The sequence below is a fragment of the Rissa tridactyla genome, chromosome 2 (assembly GCF_028500815.1).
Source record: "Rissa tridactyla isolate bRisTri1 chromosome 2, bRisTri1.patW.cur.20221130, whole genome shotgun sequence".
NCBI classification, from domain to species: Eukaryota; Metazoa; Chordata; class Aves; order Charadriiformes; family Laridae; genus Rissa; species Rissa tridactyla.
The window spans coordinates 105,756,102-105,781,256 of NC_071467.1; the positions used below are offsets into that span (position 1 = coordinate 105,756,102).

Here is a 25,155-nt window from a genome sequence, read left to right on the forward strand (position 1 = left end):
CTCTCTTTTTTTCCGAGGAAGCAAGATTCTCTAAAACGCAGGAGGTAACACAGCTGTCAAAAAACAAGGGAAGTTCACAATGGTGGAGACCTAAGTAATGCTGGAATTCAGTTAACCAAACTGAAGGGGCCCCACTTTCTTTCAGCCTGACCTCTCTTCTCAGGAGCTGTTCCAACTCCCTGAACTGCCCGGGCTGAAGCCTGACAAAATTCCCACATTGAATCTGAATTACACATACATACCAGTATCGGGAACTCTCTTAAAAATGAAAGACTCAGAGCAAAGCGTATGTGTGTGTTTTAGCTCTCATACCTAATACACAAAGAGCAACTTATAGAAAAATTAAGGGCTGAAATACCAACACATACCAACTTCAGTGGCTTCCTTCCAAGCCTGTGTTTCCTGGCACTTCCCTCCTTGAAATCCAAATACCCAAAGGCAGGCTTGTGAGTTAAAAAGTTTTCAGTCTTTCAGTCTTTTGACTTGTCCCCACAGCCATCCCCTGTCCATTCACCACTTGTGAAAACACATATAAATGCAAGCCAGCTAGGTAAACACATATACCACAAATTCAGCAAGAGCCATTCAGTCCACCTGAACAAAAAGACGACAGTTGCAAATACACAAACCTTTGCACACCGTGCCCTTGTTCATGTTGCAGCAGGAAACATTACAGGAGATCTGGATTATTTTTTTCAACCTCATAAATAAATATTTCTACCTTCAGGCAAACCTGGACAAGTCCAGAGCTGCATTCCTTCAAAGTTAAATCTTTTTACGTGTGCTTGTCTTTTTCTTTCTCCCTCCCTAACACACACAGGCCCTCATTCCTTGCAAACGCTTCCCATGTAATTCCTATAAAATACATACAGAAATACACGTGGTTTGTATTTCCAGCTCTTGAACCACAACAAAGCTTCTTACCTTTTTACTAGGCACGATGAGGAACTTTCTGCAATAGTCAGTCTTTGGCTCATTTAAACCAACTAATATTCTCTAAGAAAAACACTGCACAGAGGAAAGCCAGAGTTCGGGCAAAATCCCCAGCTTGAAAAGGCAAGAAATGTCTCTACTCCTGCTGTTTGAGCCGCAGCTGCTGTTCCTGCTCCTGGAGGTAAATGGTCTCGCTAAAGAAGCGTGAGACTTGTATCAGCCAGAAAAAGCCAATGAAAATGTAAACACTAGGGAGGAGCCTGAGGGGACACTCAGGTTCAATGAAATCTGAACTCCTGGAGTCAAGGAGGAGTGGAAATGCGTTGGCTGAAAAGGTAATTCAGTCTACAAGCTGTTTCCTTACAGCTGTTCTTTTCTCAGACTGTTTCAATATCCAAATGAAACCGAGCGAGTTTCAGCTCCCCAGATCATTTAGCCACACGCTTGTGATTGCTTCCTTTTGACGTCTTTTTCCTAAAATAAACAGCTTTTAGAAAATGTTGTTCTTCTGCGCCGAACAATGAGGTCAGACACTCTCATCCACATCTTCATGAATTTGCATATTACTGGAGTTCCAGAAAGTTTTTCTTGCCTGAGAAGTCCTGCAGTGTTAACACTTATTTTCACGTAGCAGCTGCTGCTCTCAAGCTCCCAAACCCCAGCAGGTTTTGACTCTGTCTCTGGAATGAATCAGCTCAAACTAGGGGGGGAGTGAGCCTCTTAGTTTCTCCTTTAATAACAGCTGTATCTCACCACACAGCAGCCCACAAACTTTTGCTCTAAACATTATTACAAATGTACATATGCATCACCACCAGCCAGCCATGCCCTTAGACAACATTCATTTTCTATTTCAGGGACTGTCCACACTTTAACAACTTCTCAGTTGAGCAAAGGATAAATGTGGTTGTTGCAACCACAGAATACATCTACCTGTTCATTGCTTATGAAAGAGTCAGAAGTTAAGTTGAAACCTAAGCAGAAAGCGCAGACTTATCTGTTCAAATGTTGCTGTTCCTGCAAATCAGTAAATGGCTGCACATGAAACCAGTTAAGACTCTGATAAAAGACACAAACCACAGAACGCAAGCCATGCTGGCAGAACTTGCTCAGAACCAGAGAAGTGGCTGTCTCCTCTGGGACAATGCAGCATCGCTTGCAAGCTGGAAACTTCCAGCACCTGCCTCAAAGATACAAAAAGAAACAAAAAGGTATATTCAAAACTCTGGATGCAAACTGATGAATCTCATTTAAGATGGAAATTTAGTTTTGGTCTCACTGCATTTTGATTCTCTCTGTAGAAAAAACCCCAACTGTATCTCTTGCTTCTGTTACATCCCTCTTCTCCTCCTTCATAAGGCTGCACTGCACGCACATCCTGGTGAGGTTGGACCATTAGCACTCAGCGTGCTTGAACACAGGTCGAGTCTAAACACCAGCGCCTGCACTAGCTAGATTACCAGAAGAAACCTGGACAAGCTAATTGCAACTCTGCATAAATTAACTAATCCTAGGATAGCTTACCTGTAACAGACTGATTCAGACAGATCACCATGCTGCAGAAATGTTATTGTTCTAGAAAGCCTTAGTGGTCCTCCACACAATCATGGCAGCAATGCTTTGGGAACTCAAGCAAGCCCTGTATAACTATAGGTTAAATCTATCCATGGATGTGTTTAGAAAGCTGTTCTCAAACCGTATCACTCAACCAGTTTTGCTGATGCTTCCTCTGTTATCAGTTCCAGGCTTTCTGGAACACATCACCCTTTGCAGTACACCGGGTACCTCTGGTTGTGTGCACGTTCCCACATCTGGGGACTACTGGATTACTGGGCGTGCCAGTCTGGTCCAGTTCAGGTATGGAACATTTAAATTCTGTAAACTAGGCTACAATATAGACCTCTTCAAAGCTTTTATGATGACTGTTGTGAGTACAGATGATACCCAGTCTGGCTCAGAGCAAAGCAAATGAACTGATCAAAAGTTACGTGAAAAAGATACGGATCAGCATTGTGAATCCATATCATCTTAGACCTTTGCATTGCCCAGTCATGGTACTTACTACAATTTGGAGACCTAAAACTGCATTTAGTGCAACTTTCAAACTGTGATGTAAAAAGTAGGTCCTGATTTGGTAAATTCGCCCAAAGCTGCAAGATCAATTTCTGGTTCATGAACATTCATCTGGCAATCCTTTAATACATTTTTAGAGAGTTTTTAGAAAATTACTATTTGAGGATAACAAAATGGACTGGAAAGAAAGGAAAATGTTCAGAAGTCATCTTCTACCACTGCTTTTCCTCTTTTCCTTCCCCTTCTTATCCAAGACATCCAACCAAATACTGACAGAATCATAGAATCATTTAGGTTGGAAAAGACCCTTGGGATCATCGAGTCCACCCATCAACTCCACTCTACAAAGTTCTCTGATGTTAATATATGCATTCCATTTTAAAGAAGTAGTTTTCCGACATGAAATAGCAGTAGCTAACTCATCAGGAAGCTGTTTGGTTTGCTATGCTTCTCAAGTCCCTGACTCTTAATAGAAAAGTAAAGGAAGCTGAAGAAAACAAAGCATGTAACTCAATAAAGCAAAAAGTGAACAAACACTCCAAAAGGAAACCAACTGAGTGGGTTGCTGCTAGCAAAAAGCTAACAAGCATGACCCTCAGGCTCACCTGAGGTCCTTAAACCTTGACTCTTTGAGAAGCAAAGGAGAGACCACACAGAATCTTTATGCTGTGCAAATACTAATGTGTATTTCCCAGCCATTCAAAAGAATTACATTTTGTACTTTAATGATTTCACAAGGACTCTGGAGTAAGAAAAAACTGCTTCACAAAGCACAGCTGCTAGACCAGAAGCTTCTAGTCCAGCCACCATGAAACACAAGAAGAGCCGGCCAGCACGGACTCACCCGTAGAACACTACTATATGGTCCCACTTTTGCCCACCTGGGATCAAAAGAAAACAACACTTGTGTCGTGATCCAAAGAACAAACAATAGACTGATATATTTATTACTGCTACCCCATATACAGACGCTAGCACCTATTGTGTCATTTCGATTCTACTTCTGAAAATGTTTCTCAGTCATTTAAGACTTAACTTGAAGTATTTCGTGCTTGGATAACTAGCAAAAGAATAACAAAATGTCATGGTACAGAAACATTGCCACAAGTACAAAACACTAAGTAAAGTTTAAGGGCATTACAAAGACACTGAACTGCGTAAAACTATTTCCTTTCATTCATTCCAAAACCAAAGCCCATCCTCAGGAACACTCCATTAATTTGCAAGTGTGTACTCCAAACGCTGAGGTTCAGAAGTCACAATTATTCTTCCTTACAGCTGGAACAGCACATTCATCTAAGTCATGGCTTTTCTTTTACTATCCTGTTAAGATTCGAGAAAAAAATAGTTATGGTCATTAAATGTAAAGTAGCAGAAAAACACTGATGACTACATAGAATCACAGAATGTTTTAGGTTGGAAGGGACCTTAAAGATCATCTAGTTCCAATCTCCCTGCCATGGGCAGGGACACCTCCCATGAGACCAGGTTGCTCAAGGCCCCATCCAGCCTGGCCTTGAACACTTCCAGGGATAGGGCAGCCACAACTTCTCTGGGCTACCTCTTCCAGTGCCTCACCACCCTCACAGCAAAGAATTTCTTTCTGATATCTAATCCAAATCTACCCTCTTTCAGTTTGAAGCTATTACCCCTAGTCTTATCACTACATGCCCTTGTAAAAAGTCCCTCTCCAGCTTTCTTGTAGGTCCGCTTCAGATACTGGAAGGCTGCCATAAGGTTTTCACCTGGGACCGGTGTTGTTCAACATCTTTGTCACCAGAGTGAGACCCCACCTAGAATACTCTGTCCAGCTCTGTAGCCCTCAGCACAAGGACATGGACCTGTTGGAGCGGGTCCAGAGGAGTGCCATAAAGATGATCCGAGGGCTGGAGCACCTCTCCTATGAGGACAGGCTGAGAGAGTTGGGGTTGTTCAGCCTGGAGAAGAGAAGGCTCTGGGGAGATCTTGTGGTGGCAGTAATAAAAAAAAAAAGGCCTGCCCATTCAGCAGGTAAGATGTTTATATATTGGTAGACTCCAGACACAGAGAGAACAATATGAAAGAGCTCTAGTAATGCAACAGTTGGACAGAAGATGTCTACAATAAGTAGGCAGCCTGGGTTGTGACAAAAAAAATCGTTCCCTCTGCTTACTGGAAGTTGCTTCCTTCTGTTCAGTCTGGAAGGAGTTTGAACTCGCTGCTCTCCCTCAGCATTCAGATACTGCCCACGTTTGAAAGCAGAATCTAGAGGAGGTATCATCAATACGCAGGCAGACATGACCTGAAGTCTGCCCCATCTCTCAATTTCCCCTTATTGCTTAGCAGTCTGACCCAAAGCTCCCTGATGTTTATTGAAATCTTTGCAAAGAACTTAAGTCTTAAATAGAAGAGATTCCAGATAATCATTTAACAAGTGAAACTGCTGGGACAGGGGTAGAGATTCCCAGGACAGCTTTCTGGGATCAAACCATGAATAACAAGTGTACTATCTTTAGCAAAGCTTCACTTACAACTACCAGGTACTGCTGAAGAACTAGCAAACAGCTGACTGCACTAAAAGCTGCTACTGTTATTGATACAGACAAAATTCTGCTGTTGGTCACTTAAAAAAAAAAAAATCTATTTTCTCATGTTTTGGAGGAATTTATTTAACCACATTTTACTAGCAGAAGTGCCTATGGTTTATAGTGCTAAAATGACACATACAGAGTGACATACTTCATTCTGTAGAGACTATTGAACATAACAGGTAGCTCTTAAAAATGAGACACTGAAATCAAATATTGTGAGACTCAGGAGGGCTAGTCCTTCATTCTGCTCTTCTCCAAAGTTGAGAAAAAAAACCAACACACCAGCACATACATGAAGTGGTTGTGCAAGCATTAACCCCACTTTGGAAACACATGCAAGGGGTAAAAAAAATTCTCTCTATATCTTTCTATGGTTCACTAAAGAGAACTGTTGTTTGCAGAAGATGCTTGCTGCAGAAACCTTTCCAGGAAGAGTCCTCAGTTCTTCAGTACCTGCTGTATGTATTCAATGGCAGAAACCAACACATATGTTTCATTAACCAGCATGCTAGACTCAAAACAAAACAGACAGTTCAAGGATAATACCAAAAGCAATGCATGCCCAATTTGCTGGAAGAGCCCTCCTTCAAAAACCAACGCTTATCATAGAACCAAGCGTTCCTGACCAAAGCACCTCCATAACAAAACATTTTGCACAAGCTGTAAGCAGAAACTCATCAGGCCTTTTTAATCAACAAAACATGCTTGCTGATGGGGAGAAAAGGGTGAACACTGCACCACAAAATCATTAGTCTTCTTATGAAGGGAGTGGTGTAGTGGCTAGCTGAAAACCTGAAGCAGGATTGCAAGGACAGTGTCATTGAAAATGAACCTAGCCAAAAAAGACAAGGTGTGTGATGTTAAAGGACCAGCAAAATGGGTAGTAATTATATCAAAACCCAGGAATAGTCCCTCAGAACAATCTGATTACTTTCAGGATTTACCAGAAAAAGGACGGCTATTGCTTCATGATGGCCTAAAATACCCAAGAAACTCCAACGCCTTTCATGCTGAAGTCTGTCTTTTGTTTTGTAGGTCTTCCCAGAGATTGATGTTTAGGGATTATCATGAATTTGGTATAATGAATCACGAGTTCATTCATGCACGTGCATTCATTCCAGAGACAGCATGACCTCTTACGTCATGTGCAAATGGCATCATGAGTGATGATGCCCTCTATTCACATTTTCATTGGTTACTGGACCGAACACTCATACAGAAAGCAAGATGCACAAGGTAAATCTGGTGTATGCGTGCTTGGGTGCAGGCACAGAGAGGGGACTTAATTGCTCCTTTCTCGTCTTAGGAAAGTCACAGAACAAACAAACAAGCACCTAATTTGTACTAAGGCATTTTAGTTTGTTTTTCCTAGTTACACTTTCAATCTCTGATGCTGCCATGCTAATTTTACTCCCAAGCAAGTAAGGTGTTACAGGAAAAAAAAAAAAGATATCCAATACCTACACCATCATGAAGGTTTCCTTGTCTAATGAAGCTAAACAGCTGTGATGCCTTATTGCCTTCACAAGAGAGAAGAGTTGTTCAGGAAGCAGGTGCAGGGAAGGAACACACACCTGTGGCAGAGGTTTGCCTTTCAGGACTCTCTATTCAGCCTGGGCCATTAAGCAGATTGTAAGATTGGGTGAAGAGGCTTCTCCTGTGGTATCTGTACATGGAAGGAGATACTGATTTGGACATCAGTGTTTAAATTAACAATATTAACAGCCACAGACCATAGTTGACATGACTACGAAACAGGCACATGCTAAAAGGTAAATGCAAGCCTGCTCAGGAACCCAAATAAGCTGGGTGAAGACAGACTTGCTTGAAAAAGCAGCATTACATGGCCCCAAGATAATGGCCTTTGGGCAATATGTAAAGAATACAGGAAGGAGAAGAGATAACGCTAGCCAGTCACATGTTACCTTCCTCTGAGATTCTACTGTCTGAATCCTCCTGTGCTGAAGAGAGAGGTCTTTTGCACAGTCTTATAAAAATGTAACTGCAAAAGACATCTGAACGTACCATAAGCGTCTGTTAAACCACTCAAATTTCACCCCGTGGTCTTTGGGTCTAAAAGTGTTATGAAAGCCTTTGGCAAAGGGCTAGTGACTAACATCCTTGGGATAACACCACTGCCTATTACTGAGACAGTACACAATCAGTTGGAGGACATTAAAAAATGCATTTTTTTTTTTTCAAAGCAAATTAATTGGTTCTGCAGTAGCTTTGAAAGTATTTGAATGCGCAACCTGTTAAATAAACCTGTGCGCTGTTAAAGACATTGATACCAGGGGTGAGGATGCAAGTGTGCCAAAACAACCTTCACAGATGAAAGGCAGAGAAGCTACAGGAGAATATGTAAGTAGGAGCTAACAAATTAAGGGCAAAGGAATTCATAGGAAAGAGAAAGAAGTACAGGCAGTCAGAGGCAGGAGGCTAATGGAAAAAAGCAGGGGCCTAGGTTAAATGCCTAGGCAACCCTACTTCTAATCTGGCTTTGGTTTCAAACATAAGACTTTCAATATTTATCTCAAGTGTAACAGTCCCTGTCTGGCACTTAGCATTTCGAGGGGTTTTCTAGTTTCATTTGAGATAAATTTAAACTCAGCAGAACTGACACATAGTACCTAGCAAAATCAACGTCCCAGTGCACTAAGTAAAATGCATATAATTCCTCACTTCAGATACTGCCTTATTGGCATGTTCACACGTTTGGGTAAAAGGAAAAAAATATTTTTCAATAGAACTTGACAGGCCAAGTTCTGGAGTTCAGCTTAGCACTAAGTAAACACTCAAGACTTTCAAAAAGGTGTTCAGTGTATCTTAAGAGATACTCTTTAAAAATGAGCCAAAAAAAGTCACTTTGAATCAGTAAATGCTTTGAAAGTCTGGCCCCTGAGTGCAACTTAACTGTCATCTCCTAACTGACCTATCCAAAATACTCTAATACTGAGGGTTTTCTTGGTTAACAAACCCCCCCAAACCCCAAAACATGAAAATAAGGTATTACAGCCCAGAGCAATCTTAGCTAATCAAGCACAGTCTTGAAAACACCTGCGTGAACTTACATTTAGACCCTAACATATTGAGTTTAAAAAAATATTTAAGCCACAGGACTGTTACAATCAATGCTGTATTAAAGGAGGAGAGACAATTACCTATTGCTGCACAAGTAGAAATGAAACCTTGTAAACCTCTGTTCGCATTCAATATTACTGACATAGACAAGAAAACATTTTATATCAATTTATCTCCAACTCATTGCGAGCCTCATGATTAAGAAGAGTAACCAGATTTAAATTATATATATTCAAAAAATTAACATACAAAACTTGAACAAATAGAAGACACAAGTTTCCTCACAGAACATTAATTAAAAGGCAGACACTCCAAAGCATTTCAGATACGGCTTCAAGCTGGCAGCATTTTATAAGGTAATTTTTTCTATTTTCTATAGAAGTACATCAGAGATAAAGGCAAGATTAGGGAAGATGAGGGCCCTCTCAGGAGGGAGACAGGAGACCTGGTCACCCAGGATATGCAGAAGGCTGAGGTGCTGAATGACTTTTTCCACTCGTTCTTCACCAGCAAGGGCTCCAACCACACAGCCCAAGTTGCAGAAGGCAAAGGCAGGGTCTATGAGAATGAAGAACCACCCACTGTAGGAGCAGATCAGGTTCGGGACCATCTAAGGAACCTGAAGGTACACAAGCCCATGGGACCGGATGAAAGCCATCCATGGGTCCTGAGGGAGCTGGCAGATGAAGTCACCAAGCCGCTTTCCATTATATTTGAAAAGTTGTGTCAGTCTGGTGAAGCTCACGCTGATTGGAAAAGGGGAAACATAACCCCCATTTTCAAAAAGGGAAAAAAGGAGGACCCAGGGAACTACAGACTGGTCAGTCTCACCTCTGTGCCTGGCAAGATCATGGAGCAGATCCTCCTGGAATCTCTGCTAAGGCACATGGAAAACAAGGAGGCGATTGGTGACAGCCAACATGGCTTCACTAAAGGCAAATCATTCCTGACAAATTTGGTGGCCTTCTATGATGTTGCCACAGCACTGGTAGACAAGGGGAGAACAACCGACGTCATCTACCTGGACTTATGCAAAGCATTTGACACTGTCCCACATGACATCCTGGTCTCTAAATTGGAAAAGCATAGATTTGATGGATGGACCACTCGGTGGATAAAGAACTGGTTAGACGGCCACACTCAGAGGGTTGCAGTCAATGGCTCAATGTCCACATGGAAACCGGTGATGAGTAACGTTCCTCAGGGGTCATTACTGGGACCAGTGCTGTTTAACATCTTTGTTGGTGACGTGGACAACGGGATTGAGTGCACCCTCAGCAAGTTTGTTGATGACAGCAAGCTGTGTGGCACGGTCGACACGCTGGAGGGAAGGGATGCCATGCAGAGGGACCTTGACAGGCTTGAGAGGTGGGCCTGTGCAAACCTCATGAAGCTCAACCAGGCCAGGTGCAAGGTCCTGCACCTGGGTCACGGCAATCCCAGACACAAATACAGATTGGGCAGAGAATGGCTTGAGAGCAGCCCTGAGGAGAAGGACTTGGGTGTGCTGACAGACGAGAAGCTCAACATGAGCAGGCAATGTGCACTTGCAGCCCAGAAAGCCAACCACATCCTGGGCTGCATCAAAAGAAGCACGGTCAGCAGGTCAAGGGAGGTGATTCTGCCCCTCCTCTCCTCTCCTGAGACCCCACCTGGAGTACTGCATCCAGCGGTGGAGTCCTCAGCACAAGAAGGACATGGACCTGTTGGAACGGGTCCAGCGGAGGGCCACAAAGATGATCCGAGGGCTGGAGCACCTCTGCTATGAGGACAGGCTGAGAGAGTTGGGGTTGTTCAGCCTGGAGAAGAGAAGGCTCCAGGGAGACCTTATAGCTGCCTTCCAGTACCTAAAGGGGGCCTACAGGAAGGATGGGGAGGGACTCTTGATCAGGGAGTGCAATGATAGGACGCGGGATAACGGTTTCAAACTGAAAGAGGGTAGATTTAGACTGGATATCAGGAAGAAATTCTTTACTGTGAGGCTGGTGAGACACTGGAACAGGTTGCCCAGAGAAGCTGTGGATGCCCCATCCCTGAAGGTGTTCAAGGCCAGGCTGGATGAGGCTTTGAGCAATATAGTCTAGTAGGAAGTGTCCCTGCCAATGGCAGGGGGGTTGGAACTAGATGATCTCTAAGGTCCCTTCCAACCCAAACCATTCTATGGATTCTATGATTCTATGTTTCTATTTTCACTGTCAAATAGAAAGAGGGGAAATGGTTGCAGGACACCTTTTCATCCCTACCTTCTAACAAATCTCTCTTTGTCTGAAAGAATACTGTACCCAGCTGGTGACTAAAAGCTGGAATTACCATTTATTCACTATCAATATATCTTTCAGTTTCACTCACCTGAAATGGTATCAAATCTGCTGTTTTCTTTGGTAGGCATCTGTATTCCTGTTGAGGTACCAAGGCCAAGCAATTTTGCCTCAGCCCTTGAGTTTTGCAATACTGTAGGGGCCTTCTTGGAAAACAAGTGTTTAACTACATGAGAGGGCACCTCTCTATTGAATAGCTATTTACTTTGGGTTGAAGAGGAGAAAAAATTTCAATAAAAGTTAAACATCCCATCTAATCATATGACACGGGTGCATACCAGAATGTTGGTTACTGCCTGCCTGGAGACACTTCTCAGATACTTTCCTTTATAAAAAGAAAAAGAGAAGGACAAACCAGTTTATAAATATTTAGCAATTTTTGACTAATTGGTGTTGATTACAGTTACAAAAGGCTAGAAAAATCTGTAAAGCAACACTCTCAAGATGTAGGAATTTGGATTCACTCAGCCATACCCTATTTGGCTTGAATTAGAAACATCCATTTGTTTCCAAGGTTGTTTCTTCTTTAATTATCAAACACTGTTAAGCAAGCAAACCCACTTTGCTAAGAAACAGCGAGGTTCTGTTGAGAAGGATACTGAAGTTCCTGCCTTGTAAAGACTGGCTGAAAGTCTTTCTCTTGTCAATTTTACACAATTTCTAACATGTGCGAATGTTCTCTTCTTTCCACAGATTGTACAGCTGGCAGACAAGAGAGTACAGAAGGATTTCCTGGTTGTTAAAATAAGTGAAATGTTGTAAAATGGAACACCGAACAAGAACCAGGTGCATTTCTGTTCCCAATCCATTGAATTTGGTGAAACTAAATCAAATATTGTTCTGGCCAAATATAACTGTTGATGCTTACCAGTTTTCTTTATGAAAAAAAACCCAAAAAACCAACAAACAAACCAAACCAAAATAAAATCCTGTATCTTGACTAACTGAATGCCGCACACACAAATGGCAGTATAGCATCCCAGTCACACACATCAAACAGTGACCATCTTAAGACAGAGTTGTTCCTTCATGGTAGAGTCATTCTCTCTCTAGAATAATCTTAGTGTGCTATCAGGATACTTAGAATAAACCTGAGATAAAGCAGTGTAAAAGGAACAACAACAGTCATCTTTTCTTCCAATTATTCATCTTCTCTATCAAAATGATTTTCTGCTCTTTGGCAATGCATTTGATATTTATTTTTAATATCTCTGATTTTATTTTCAGAACACCTCAGAGCCCAGCCTTGTACCAGGATCCACCAGTGGGTTAACTGATGGTTCCTATCCAAAAGGAGACTTGCATTTTCAGCAAGTATCTCTTCAGTATTTCTTACTATGACAAGTAATAATCACGAAAATCACCATTGAGAACTAAAAAAACAAAAAAACCCACACCACAAAAAAACCCACTCAACAAAAGACAAGTCAAATCCTTTCCATTTACCTCTTCCCTCTGGTCGGAGGGAGAGCTTTTTTCAAAACTACTTGTCATTTGGTATTTAAGAGAGCAAGAGAAATATTAGTAAGTGCAAAGCATACGAAAGGTTTTTCAGGGAGGGGGAAGGAATAAGGGATTACTTGTTTCTTTCAACTTTCTGTTCCCATAGAAAATACTTCATCTTCATTTATCACTACTCCCCCTCTCCCTGCCCCAAATGCCATAATTACAAGCAGTAATTGCTTTTTTCTAGTTTTTAATGATAACAATAGCTCCTAAGCCCCCGAGTTTAGTCCACCACTTCACTTCAAACTACTCCCAAAATATTATCATGAACAATCCCAATCCCCAAATCAGTCTAAATATAAAAGAGTCACATATGACCTTAGCAATCAAAAGGAAGAGAAACACTGAAGTGTGGCTGGAAGTATGTGAGCTACAACATCCAAATTATAAAATGAAAAACATGATTATCAAGCGATATTAGGACACATTTAAATCTCTTGACATAACAGAAGATACTATTCATTTGTGGCTACAGGTGGTATATCTTTGTGGTCAACTTGCTATTTTGCAGCAAATGAGCAACTTCTGTAAATCCATACACATCTATTGTATGCTAAGCAATGCCTTAAGGCAAAGGAAAAAAAAAAAAAAGGCAGTCAGCAAGATCAAAAGTCATTTCTGTTCCTTCCTGCCAACAAAACACACGCAAGACTTCATGAGTACCATGACTTTAAAACCACAAGAATGCCAATGGCAATTATCTCAGACTTCTACATGGCAGCAGGAAGACCACCTGATTCTTGTGGTTCCAAATCCTAAGTTTGACTGCATACTTTTAAATCAGCTTAACAGAAGTCTCTCGTGCTAACATACTGCTCAAGAAACTTAATAAAATCTTCAGTCTATTATGGAGGACCATTAATACAAGAGACACTTCCCAAGGGATCTGAAGAGAAACAGTATTTATGAAAAGAAATCCAAACCATTTATTGCTGTCTAATTGTCAAAATTCCTATACTATTAAGAATGAGGGACAAGGAACTAAATCCAGAGAGTAAACTGCCCAAAGCCTGGCTATATTCAAGACAAATATACACAACCTTATTACCATAAAAGGGTTCAAGATCATTTAAAAGACAATTGTTTCTGTCTGCCATACTGTATCATGCCCACAAACCAAGACACTTTGGGTACATTCTTCTTTTACCTTGTCCTTTAATCAATTGTTCTTTTGGTAACAAGGCCAAATAGGTATAGGATTTCAAAAGAGACATACTGCTTTCTTGTTCACTTCTCATTCTCCATTTTAACATATCCGCTCGGAAATAGCAATTCCAGACACACATATACCTACAAAGCAAACCCTGTTCATTTCACAAAGCTCTGCTGCTCTTCCTGGCCACCTTGATCTGGAATTTCACAGGCACACATTTTTGAAATTAACGAAAAGGTGTATAACTGTAATACGGAAATCATCTGTCACACTCCTATCTCATGTTATTCCTATTTAAATTCCTGTGGGAAACCAGGTACAAGTAAAAGCCTGAAGACCAGTTCCTACATAAGGCTAGGAGTTTAACTTAACACGGAGCAGATCTGAAACAGGCAATCTATATGTGACTTCCCTGAATCTTAAACATACCACCACTGTTATGCAGATTTTCAAATGAACCACATCTTTTTTGAGGTACAGAGAAGATTCACTCTCTGCCTCAGGATTGTAGCTAAGGGCTTCAGACACTAAGGTTTTTGACTTTGCTCACTTTCTGGATGTGAAATGAACACCTCCTCTTAGTGGTCTCTCATCTGTGCTGAAAACTAGGATCAGTACATCTTTTTAATGCAAAAGCACAATATTTAATCGTTATAACTAACCATAAGAAAAGTCTGTCCTGGTGTTTATATATCCTACGTAAAAGAAGAACTAAGCAAACTACGTTCACCTCCAGCAGCAGACTAAGCTTACCTTTGTGCTGAGTACAAATCTCACCCTTAAGAAAAAAATCTAGCTGTCCCCTGCGTATGTGCTTCAGCCCCTCCTAATCTTTTGCCCAACCTATGAAGAGACAAATGCTCTGCCTGCAATTCTGTTGTTGAGCATCGCAGGATAACACCCTGCCTCCTAAATGCTTGCTTGGGGGCGGAAGTATCTGGACACATCTCATGTTCTCATGGTATATTCTCTAGCTTCAACTCTAGTGACTTCTCTGCAGATGCACAATAAACTTCTCAATATCGATGCTAACACATCATACTTATGTTGTATCTCAGGTAATTCATACATCATGCACACGAATTACACATAAAAGCCTATTAAGTGGCACATACAACTTCTGAACATCAGGAAAACAAGCTTGTGCTTGTACTTGTGAATGGTCTATGATAAAGTCTTCTACAAGACATGAGCAGCATACAGTTCTGTATCTTCCAACGGTGTGCTGACTACACATTTATCTCTGTTTTCAATTTCCTGTACTGCTGTAGTTACCTACAATGCAAGGCACGAGGATAGGAAGGTCAAATCCATCTATCCAATCAATCTTAGCAATTAAAAGATATTTGACATCAATGCATTGCTTGCTGAGAGCTACGTATATACAAAGGGGGGGGAAAAGGATGCAGAGAAAAAAGCAAATGATATGGAACCTGAATTGAGTAGAAATTGAGACATCTTTTTTTAGTCAAGATTCAGTCTCTCTGATGTCACTCTCCTAAAAGACACTGCAGAGTCTTATTCAACTATAAAACTTCTGATGAATCCCTATGGAGCACTCTATCTGCCCCACATAACAGTGCCAAATGATTGTTCTCTTCCTAGCCTCTGTTTTCCCCTAGTTTTGGGCAGATCGGGGTCTGCTGTAGATGAGGAAGTACTCCTGTACAGGAGTGATGCAGTGGAAAGAAGTCAAGTTCCCAGTACGCCTCTGCCCCTAAGACCCTCACTGATGTAGTCATTAGATGGTCAATGCTGAGTTCAGGTTGTAAAAAATCAACAGAAACAGAGCCTAGAGAGCAGCTAATTAACTATCCTAGCTCTATCTCGCTCTCATTTCGTAACAGGAGAGTTGTAAAAACAAGACCTTTGGCATCCATTCAATACCTTCTCTCACGTTTTTACTTGCAACAATGTCAGGCTTGCATGCGCACTGAGGTGTGGAGGGACAGGTGTGACATCCAGAGTCCTTACAGGAAAACTATATCCACTAAAAGCACAACATTTACTCAAGCAAAACACCAGGAAAGCACCCACACTGGAGTCACGATCTGGAGGTCGCTACTGGAGGCTTTCATCCTCTGCATGTATCAGCAGATTACAGAAGAAAAATCTGAGAAATAAAAGGGCAATTCGGAAACAGGTGAATTTATGAGGGGAAATATGCAAATATGCACAACCTTTGCTGTTTGTTTATGCATAACTTTACAGCCTAGTGTACCTCCTGCAACACTCCAGATAACATACTAAGTACTGAAGGCTGCAAACTCACCACATCATTTCATTGTTCTTAAAATTCTATATTGGGATTCCAGCTAGAAGCTTTAGAAGAAAAAAAAAATTAGGCAAATTTACAAATAATAAAGTAACTCGTATCAATCAGGTGTGTCTCAGTCCAATTCAGTGCATCAGCAAAATTTCTCTTGAACAACTACTACAGCTTTCTTTCCACAACAACCACTGAAGCTAAATAAGGAAGGATAAATAGCTACTTAATACCATCAGTGAAGTGGCATTAGGTTCCAGCAAATGAGCTTTCCTTCCTCCCTTTCAAAAGCTCTGGCACAGTTGCAAAAGGTTTTGCCTTGGTCTCACGTGACTGAATTACTCACCTTCCCCATCAGGGCTCATATTTTCGTAGGAATCCCAGCGTATTAGTGGGTCTGAGGTATTGTAATCAACTATCACTCCATAGTCATTCTGAAGGTCTTCATATCCTGAAAAATAAAAATCTGTTTGAGACCAAAAATTATCACAGCCATGTTTGTAGTGATATACAAGCACATATGCATGTGGCCTTCTGACACAAGTTTGCTCCCTAAACTGCAGTACCATATTGTGAAACATAAGAAGCAGCAATAAGGGAAGAAAGGTTATATAAACCAGCTAAGAAAACCCTTAATTTATGTTTCATTACAGAAGATACAAGCAGAGAATTTTATCTCGAGCTTCTTGATAATGATATAGCTGTGATAACTTTGATCAGCCCCTGTGATAACTTGGATCAGAATAAAACCACAAGCACCTGTAATGAGCTGGTACTAAAGGAATGATAACATACAACTCTGTTACAGATTATCATTCTGATACCACAGCAACTTATCACTAAATATGAATAGAGAGAGTTGAAAACTGCCACTCTGTGTCCCTCCCAGTTCCCCCAAGGCGCCAACTATACTGTTTCATCCATTCTCCAGCCTCCTGGCAGAACCTGAGATTGGGTGGCTTGCCTTAAATGTGTTTTGCTGCACCTAAGTAGGCTCTGCCAAACATACCTGGAATTTTCAGCAGTAACCCACGTTTTTGTGCCCTTAACAAGGCATAAGATAATATTCAGCTTTTAAATGTATACCATGAGGAATTTAGGTGTGGTCCAGTGATTCAAAAGCATAGCACAGACATCAAGAAGTCATGACCTTGGACTTGGCTTTGACACCAATACAAATCAAATCGGCTTTCTGCCTTTGCTCCTCTATCTAGATTAGGGAACAAAGAAATCCTCAGTTATCAACTTTTTGGCTATGTCTGGAGAAGCAAGCCCTATTGTAGATTGTTCTAAAGCAGCAGAGTGTTACGCGCATGCTGTGGCTTTCAAAACAAGGGTAGTTAAAATTAGAAGGACAAGAATGCTATGGTCTTGTACCTTTATATGCAGGCAGAAAAAAAGCCATCTGTAGAGAGTTTCTGTGATGACATTTGTCACAAGGCAGATTTATGAAGTTTGTTACTTCAATATTTAGGTGTCTCATCTTCTTGGCAAGCGCATTCTTTCTTAAAAACTGTATCACAGTCAGTTATTTTTTAGAATACTGTGTCCAGTTTCAAGGTACACAATACAAGAGAGATATAAATACAGTGAAGCAAGTTCAGGGGAGAGCAACCAGGGTGGTCAGGACTGAAGGACTTGCCCTGTGAGGAAAGGCTGAGGGACCAGGGCTTCTTCAGTCCAGAGATGAGATGGTCCTGAGGGCTACCTGACAGCAGCCCCCCAAAGGCTGCGGAGGAGACAGAGACAGGTGGGAGCAAGGTGGAAGGACTACACGGAACTGGCATAAATTGAATCTAGAGAAGTTTAGAGTCAACATAAGAGAAAATAAATCCACTGTGAGAACAGTCGGACATTGGAACAGTCTGCCCATTGAGGTCTCCATCCTTGGAGGTTTTCAAGATTTGATTGGACAAAGCTCTGGGCAACCCGGTCCGATCTCACAGAGGACCCTACTTTCAGCAGGAGAATGGACTAGAGATACCCTGCAGTTATTCTATGATTCTATAAGATTTTCAGATGTGGAAAAGTAATTTTCCAGAAATTGTAAATAAATGTTTCAAGGTGAACTCTTCTTCCTAGCCAGTTAATCCCTTCGATAGCAATTGAATACAAATTTCCAATTACTTAGAACCTTACTTTCCAACAACTTGGAGCCTGGTAAAAAACACACCTCTGATTTGCCATCTAAGGCAAGGAGACTTGAAAAAATTTTCATCCTTTTTCAGACATGTCAACTGGCCCCTCTTCAAGCATTTACTATCCAGAAATTTTTAGAACAAGCTGGAAACATTTATTTATAAAACTGTTTTTCTTATATGGCTTTCCAACAAGCTAAGTGAGATCTTTGTGTTCATCTGGATAGAATCCAGCTTCTTACTGGCTGCTACTACAAGTTTCTAAGTGATCAAACTGGTGGGGAAAAAAAAAAAAAAGGAAAAAAGGAAAACATGCAATTCACAGGACACTGAGCGTGAATATGTAGAGGCAGACAGTTAAGAATATTTGGGTTTCATTCAGTCTTAGGCAAAATCCATACTTTTCGGGACACCATAAAATGAGGAAGAACGCATCCGTTAACACAATTAAACTGCAATATAAAGCATGATCTTAAGTTCTTATTGCAGATCATAATTATCTACGACCTTAGACATATTACAATAGAATTCTGGAGGCATACAGGATATATCCTACAAGCCAACTTCAGAGCAGAAGCATTTCCAACTAAACTACAGCTGTACCTCTTTATGCTAAACTGAAGACAGTCCAAACTTCACCACTGCAAATATTATCAGTTATGACAACATCCAAAAAAGGTTATGGGACAGGCCACTGCTGTCACTTATGCTGAGCCAAGCTACCTAAACCATGCATGTTTTACACAGATGCACTCACCTTGAATTTTCTCTGGAGATCCTGAAAACACTAACTCCACTTTGCCATAATCAGGGAAACGGTCATCTGAAAACAAAGGATAGTATTTCAGCAAGCTACCTCCCAGCAAAGCAGTCCCAAGGCCCTCAGAAATCAGGATTCTCCATAGCTATTAATATACGTACCCTCATCACTCTCCCCTTCTCACTTGCAGTTTAGAGATTTGCTTCTTGAAAAGCCACATTCTTTGCCCCACACGTTCTCCAGAAAAGATCACGTAAGTGTCAGCTGGGGTTTTGTTTACTTCCAAGAACAGTCAAAAGTGGAATATAGGTACAGTTCACAAACCTCTCTAGACAGACATGGTTGGCTTTGGTTTTAAAGAAAAACACACCCAGGAGAAAACTAAAATTGTTCTCTATATTGGCTAAACTGCAGTACTTCACCACAGCACTTCTGTGTAGCCCTACGTTGCAGGAAAATATTTGATTTTAGTTTGCCAGTAGCATAGGGTGAGGGAGTTATAATCCCGCATACAAAATAAAACTGAAGTAATAATAATTTGGAAAATACGAAGACTGGCACAACACGTTTTCGAATATGTCTGAAAACTTTACCTCCATTTTTGGATATTCTGAAGCATCTTAAAAGACCTCCATACTCAAGCAGACTAGGTCACAAACACAGTATCAGACTTTGTGACTGTTTTCATCAGCCAAAAAAGGGATCAGCTTAGTTCATCTTATTTTCTGTAATGGTAACTAACAGAGTCACCATTTTACACACGTGTCTGTTGTTTTTACAAATGTGAGAGGAGGCAATAAGAACTATGTAGGAGTATCTGAATTATTTTGATAAGTCACTTGAAGAGCTTTTCTCCTCATTAGGAGTTTCCCTATGTTACATGCTATGAGTTAACTAACACAAAGCAGCTTCCCTTTCCCTAAAAACAGGGATGAAAAAACCAAGAATCCTTTTGAAAACAGGTCTTGGAGATGATCACATGCACAGGCACACACATGCACGCCCGCACACATATGCAGCTAACCAACCACAGAAGGCAAGTACCTTTGCTGGCATTGTCCAAATCCTCTTTGCCAAACACTAGGCTGTGTCCTTGAATAGCTCCAGTGTGAAACTGAAGGCGAAAAATCACATCACGAGTAGCTGACCGGTATTTTTTGTGATAACACTTCAGCTAGAAAGAGAGAGAGAAACATGTCAGGAAGTAATTTCTTACAAATCTAAACAACTGTGTGCATATGCATTAGTTGCTAAGTAAAGCAGCCACAGCGCAATTTACTGCAGACACCTCCGATGTTGTAACAAGCAGGGTATGCATTATTCAATTGCTTCAAATTATACAAGCCCAAGGCAAGATAGCTCTAGATATGTAAAAATAATAATTACTGTTTTCATCACTATCAGTCACTAATCAGTAGATTACAATTCAAAAATCACGGCACATGTCAGTACAATGTTGGAATGATGACTTGTATCCATACTTCTTCACTGTCACAAATTAACGTAAAACTGAATTATAGCACACTCATTTCAAAATAACTGAATAATATGCAGAGTTTTTAGAAGCAAGCCGATTACATCTATTTTAGGACTTTTTAAAAACCTACTCTAGTGATGACAGGATCTTGTTTTATGTTACTGTGGGAAGTTGGTAGTAGTTCTGACACCTTGGCTAGAAAAACACGGAACTCTAAAAATAACACCTAGTATGAATTCCAACATCTAAAGGTGAACACAATACACTTACTCTCTAACACCTTCCCTAGACTAGAACTATGGATATTTACCCACTAATTCTCTGAGCCAACTGTAATACAGAGCCACTCAGCCTTCTTACAGGAACACATGAAAATTTTGGTAACCTTAGTCACAGGACTGAAAATTTTACAGTATTATCCTGATGATATCAGGATTTTATGATAAAGCAGATGTCTTTTTAATGTATTCCAGTAACAACAAAAATCACCTTTTTTTTTTTTTTTAAGGCAGACTGAAAAAAGCACCCTAGACAGAAAATACTGAATAACTGAAGAGCAGTTGTTCAAACTGAAGTAACACAAGAAAGACGAGGGGCTTAAGGGGGATGCTTCTGAAAGCTGGGATTAAAGCATAGTTATGAAATTCTTCTCACTGGAGGATTTGAAAAATCTAACATAAGCCGTTGCTCTCTACCCTTCTTTACAGTAACACCATGATAACTTAAATTCCAGAAGTTAATCAGTGTTGACCATATACATGGCACATAAGATAACTTCTGAAATATTTCAGCCCATGTACAAGAGAAGGGTTTTTTCAGGTATTCTCTATGCAAATCACATATTCCTAACCCTGTAAAATGGCTGGGAGATCCTCTATGCGAGTAAGCATTACATTATCAGAAAGTGAGGATTTAGAGTTGTTTGTTTGGTTTTTTAAGAGAATCCCATACAGCATAGTGGTAGCACCAGGTAAAAAAGTATTTGCTTATTTTAAACAGTGTTTTACACCCACTAAAATTAGCATAGTGTATGAATCCCTGCCTATTGAAGGGATCTATTTTCTTTTAGTCCAACACAACATTCATACTAGCAATAGACCAGGAATGCTTTCTGACAGTACTTCCCCCCACCATTCATTTCACATGTTCTTCTGTCCTTTTAGTTTAACACACTGAAAGGCGCAGAAACTATCTTTACTTTCTCTGTGCGTAACTGTGTATGACAAGCAAGAGAGAAAGCAGAAAGTTTTAAAATGATAGTGCTGGATTCAACCATAGTTATGCTTTGCACACAGTGAATTACACCCACTATAGTAGTGCACATAAATTCCTTTTAAAATACTGCCATGTGCTTATAGAATCAGAAAGCTTTTATTTGGTATCGCATCTTTTTGAGTCCCAAAACAATTTAGAATTAGTTAGGTATTTTCTTTACAGCATATAATTTTACAATTGAGCATGTTGCCTGCCAAGTTATGGGATAAAGGTATTTTAATGCCAAGTTACAAATACTCCCCAAAGCAATTTTTATGAAGAAAACAGTGATACAGGCCTTACTGTACTTGGTGATGCTATGAAATGGGAATGCTGAGAGCGATTGTCTTGGCTCCTAAAAACCTTCTAGTTTGAGTTCTATAGGCATTTTGATTCCTATAGGACTCAAGGATGATGACTAAATTAACTTAACCTATTTTGTAGTATGTCCGCAACCATTTGCTCAATTTATTTTTTTACAAGAATGCAAAACAGGTCAGAGACCGTAAACTAAATGGCACAGTTTAGTGGATTTTCATTCCACACAAATAACTTACCATAATATCTCCCTTCAAAAGCTGGGCAGGGTCTAAAGCAATACAGATTCGGCTTTGACTTTCTGGCCCTAGGCTACTTTACAGGAGAGAAAAGAAAAATAAAATTTATGCATTAAAGAAACAAAAACAACGGAAAAAAAAGACTATGTAATTCTGCTACTATGAGAATTAATACCTGGATCCAAACCTACAGGAAAATGCTTACGACTTACTATATTCCAGATGTATAAACTGGTTGCATAGCCTGGTATAACTTCAGAAAAGGCCGGCAAGCTGAAAAGAAGTCAACAGAAAAGACTGTTTTGTAATTATTTTCCTTTATCTGAATATTACAACTAGGAAGCCTCATGCACATCCATACTGAGCAAAGCGGCACAATGCTGACCGTCAAAATGTCCTCCAAAGCAAAATTGGCTTTGACAGGTTCATTTTCCCCCAGAAAAGTATTTCATTATATTTTATGAAAAAAGTTGCTTTTCCCTGATCTTCAGACTAGTTCTGAATTACGGAGAAGCGGATTTTAAAGGATTACAGCAAGGAACGAAAGAGGGAACATTTCGCTCCTTATTAGATGCCTGTCTTCCTTCCTTCCCACTTTTTCTGCAGAAAAAGAAAATTATTAAGGGAAGAAAGAGAATGGCCAAAACAAAACAGAAAACCAAAACCAACACCCAAACAAAATAAAAAGTGTTTTCAAAATTAAACAAGTGTTTGATCTAGAATTTTGTTTCAAAACTAGAAAGTCCCTTATGTTTCTTACAAAAAAAAAAAAAACGTTGTCTTTATTGAAATAGTTATTTTAGAAATAAAAGCAGACTAAACAACAATGACAATGGAGCACTGCAAATTCATGCTGATGACATTTCAAAAGACGTGCTATTTAACTCTCAGACAATAAAAATAGTTATACTCCTTGACTATGCTCTAGCACAATATCTTGGTTTAGCATTTTCATTTTAAAGCCACTTATTATAGCAGGCCACCTTAGAAGCACACCATATTCAAATGGCTTTTCCACAGAAAATCCAATCGCAAAACAGAAAATAGATTATAGGTTCTCAGCTCTTTTGCAGGGAATAGGATCACAAATGTTCAGAAACCAGGCAGACATGAATAGCATCAACTCTTCATTTAACAAAGGACAAGAAGTTTATTTCCCCTGCTGTACTTTTTACTCTTAGGATATTCCTCTTCTGGTTCTTTTATTGGGAGTATTTGGACTGATACCAAGGAGCATCAACTCTACTTTGAGATTCATGCAGGCTTTCTAGAAAGCTCCCAAATAAAACGAGACTTTCAGCCTACATTTGGATAGGAAAAGTTAGGTAATTTACCTCCCCCAGCATCGAAGCTCGGGATGCCATGAAGGATAACATAGTGCAGGAAAAGAGGAGTTGCATTCATTTTCACAGATCCAGATAAAAGGCCACTTAAGAATTGCACGTATCTAAAAATACAAAATTTATTTGAATTAAATAAAGCCAGTAATGCAACCATATCAGGGACATACATTCTTTACACATGAATATTTCTAAGCCGTGGGTAGTGAATAGCATTGTGACATTACACATAACTCCAAGAGAATAATCTTTCCAAAATAGCATGAAGAGACACTTTAATTTACCACTTTATTAAATCCACAGCTATTACATCACTATTGTTGATGTCTTCATTTTATTTATTTTATCACTACTCTAAGTAAGAAAGTAACTAGCAGAGGCAGCAAAGTCAATCATTTTGGTATACATTTCTAGTTGCAACTGAAGGTCCCAATTGATTTTCCCAGCAGCATGACACGTGTCCCACTCCATTTACAGAAAAACGCACCTCATTAAAACAAGAGCAAGAAGCATCCTCGCCAGAAATCTTAGCGTTAAGGCCAATGCAGACAAATAGCATCTTCATAATGGTAAGTGAGCTCATTCAGCACCAAACAGAGGAAAACTACAATAGCAACTTGAACATCATCGTATTTCTGCTATTTAATACCTGGCAAGTCTATGCAAGTGAACATCAGTGCAGTGCGTGTTAAACAAATGCCTCTTATCTCCTTAAAGGACCAAGGGAAGTCTGTCTCCTTTAATTTTTCTGCTGGCTTTGAGTCCCCTTTTCTTCCATGCTCATTATATGACCTTCATTTAACTTCTCTCAGGAATGTACAGAAAAAAAGAAAATCACCTCTTTTTCCCCCTTTATGCACATATCACATTAACCAATCCCTTACTGCACGCTCCTGGTAACACCACAACTAAAGATACCCTGCCCAACAACAGCTTTACTACCCCAGAATGGGGGTTGTAGTGGTTTAAAATAAGTTTCATCTTATAGACAGCTAGCAAAGCCCACTTTATTTTGAAAGCTTTTTGCTTTCCTTCACTCTTTCTGAAAATATTTGGTACATGAAAAGCACAAATTTACAAATTGCCACATCTACATGACAAAAAAAACCAGTGTGGTACAACATTTTGTCAGTGACCTCTCAGTTTGAATGTTTTTTCTCTACCATGACCTGGTTCTAATTATTCCCAAAATTTGACTGAATTTTTGAACACGTTTCTCAATGCAGTGCATTTAGTAGGCTTATAGGCATTTTGCTTATTTTTGAGAAGCACGTTCAAAGATTTATCCTAAAGGTTTATGAGAAATTTTTAAATATGAAGGGTCTGTTTCTGCACTTCTTACTCAGGCAAACCTTCAAGTGCTTATCTGAGAATAAGTATCCACTTTACGTACTGTCCGAATGGATTCGGAATAGGAGATCTGATCTATAAGCTGCTTTTCCTGCCTCTGTTACAGCATCCAACTAGCGGTGGGGAAGAGCTAAGTGGTATTTTCAGGACTGATGCACTTAATGGACACAATTATCAGTACCAGTAAGCAAAGCTGTTAATTTCATGTTAATTCCCTCCCACTGCCCCCCCAGAAGAAATAAGCAAGCGTCCTTGAAAAGGGTAGGACAGCTAGATACCACCATTTACACCAACGTTGTCTCTAACTATAGGGCTCGCCTAGAGATCACCTAAGTTAGTAGCTACTGAAGCTTTCCGTCAATATGGTTGTAAACACTGC

General features: G+C 40.2%; 1 protein-coding gene across 14 annotated transcripts in view; it reads right to left on the reverse strand.

The window, feature by feature from the left end:
- Positions 1–25,155, reverse strand: part of TNS3 (tensin 3) — a 224,072-nt gene that overhangs the window by 76,635 nt on the left and 122,282 nt on the right. For 13 of the 14 annotated variants that reach the window (XM_054193543.1, XM_054193532.1, XM_054193530.1 and 10 more), the window contains 6 exons: positions 23,421–23,533; positions 22,299–22,359; positions 22,087–22,162; positions 19,843–19,972; positions 18,796–18,861; positions 16,247–16,351 (listed from right to left, as the gene is read on the reverse strand). In XM_054193543.1, coding sequence (XP_054049518.1) covers positions 16,247–16,351; positions 18,796–18,861; positions 19,843–19,972; positions 22,087–22,162; positions 22,299–22,359; positions 23,421–23,533 — 551 coding nt within the window. The remainder of the gene's footprint in view (positions 1–16,246; positions 16,352–18,795; positions 18,862–19,842; positions 19,973–22,086; positions 22,163–22,298; positions 22,360–23,420; positions 23,534–25,155) is intronic. The other variant, XM_054193529.1, reaches the window with a different exon arrangement.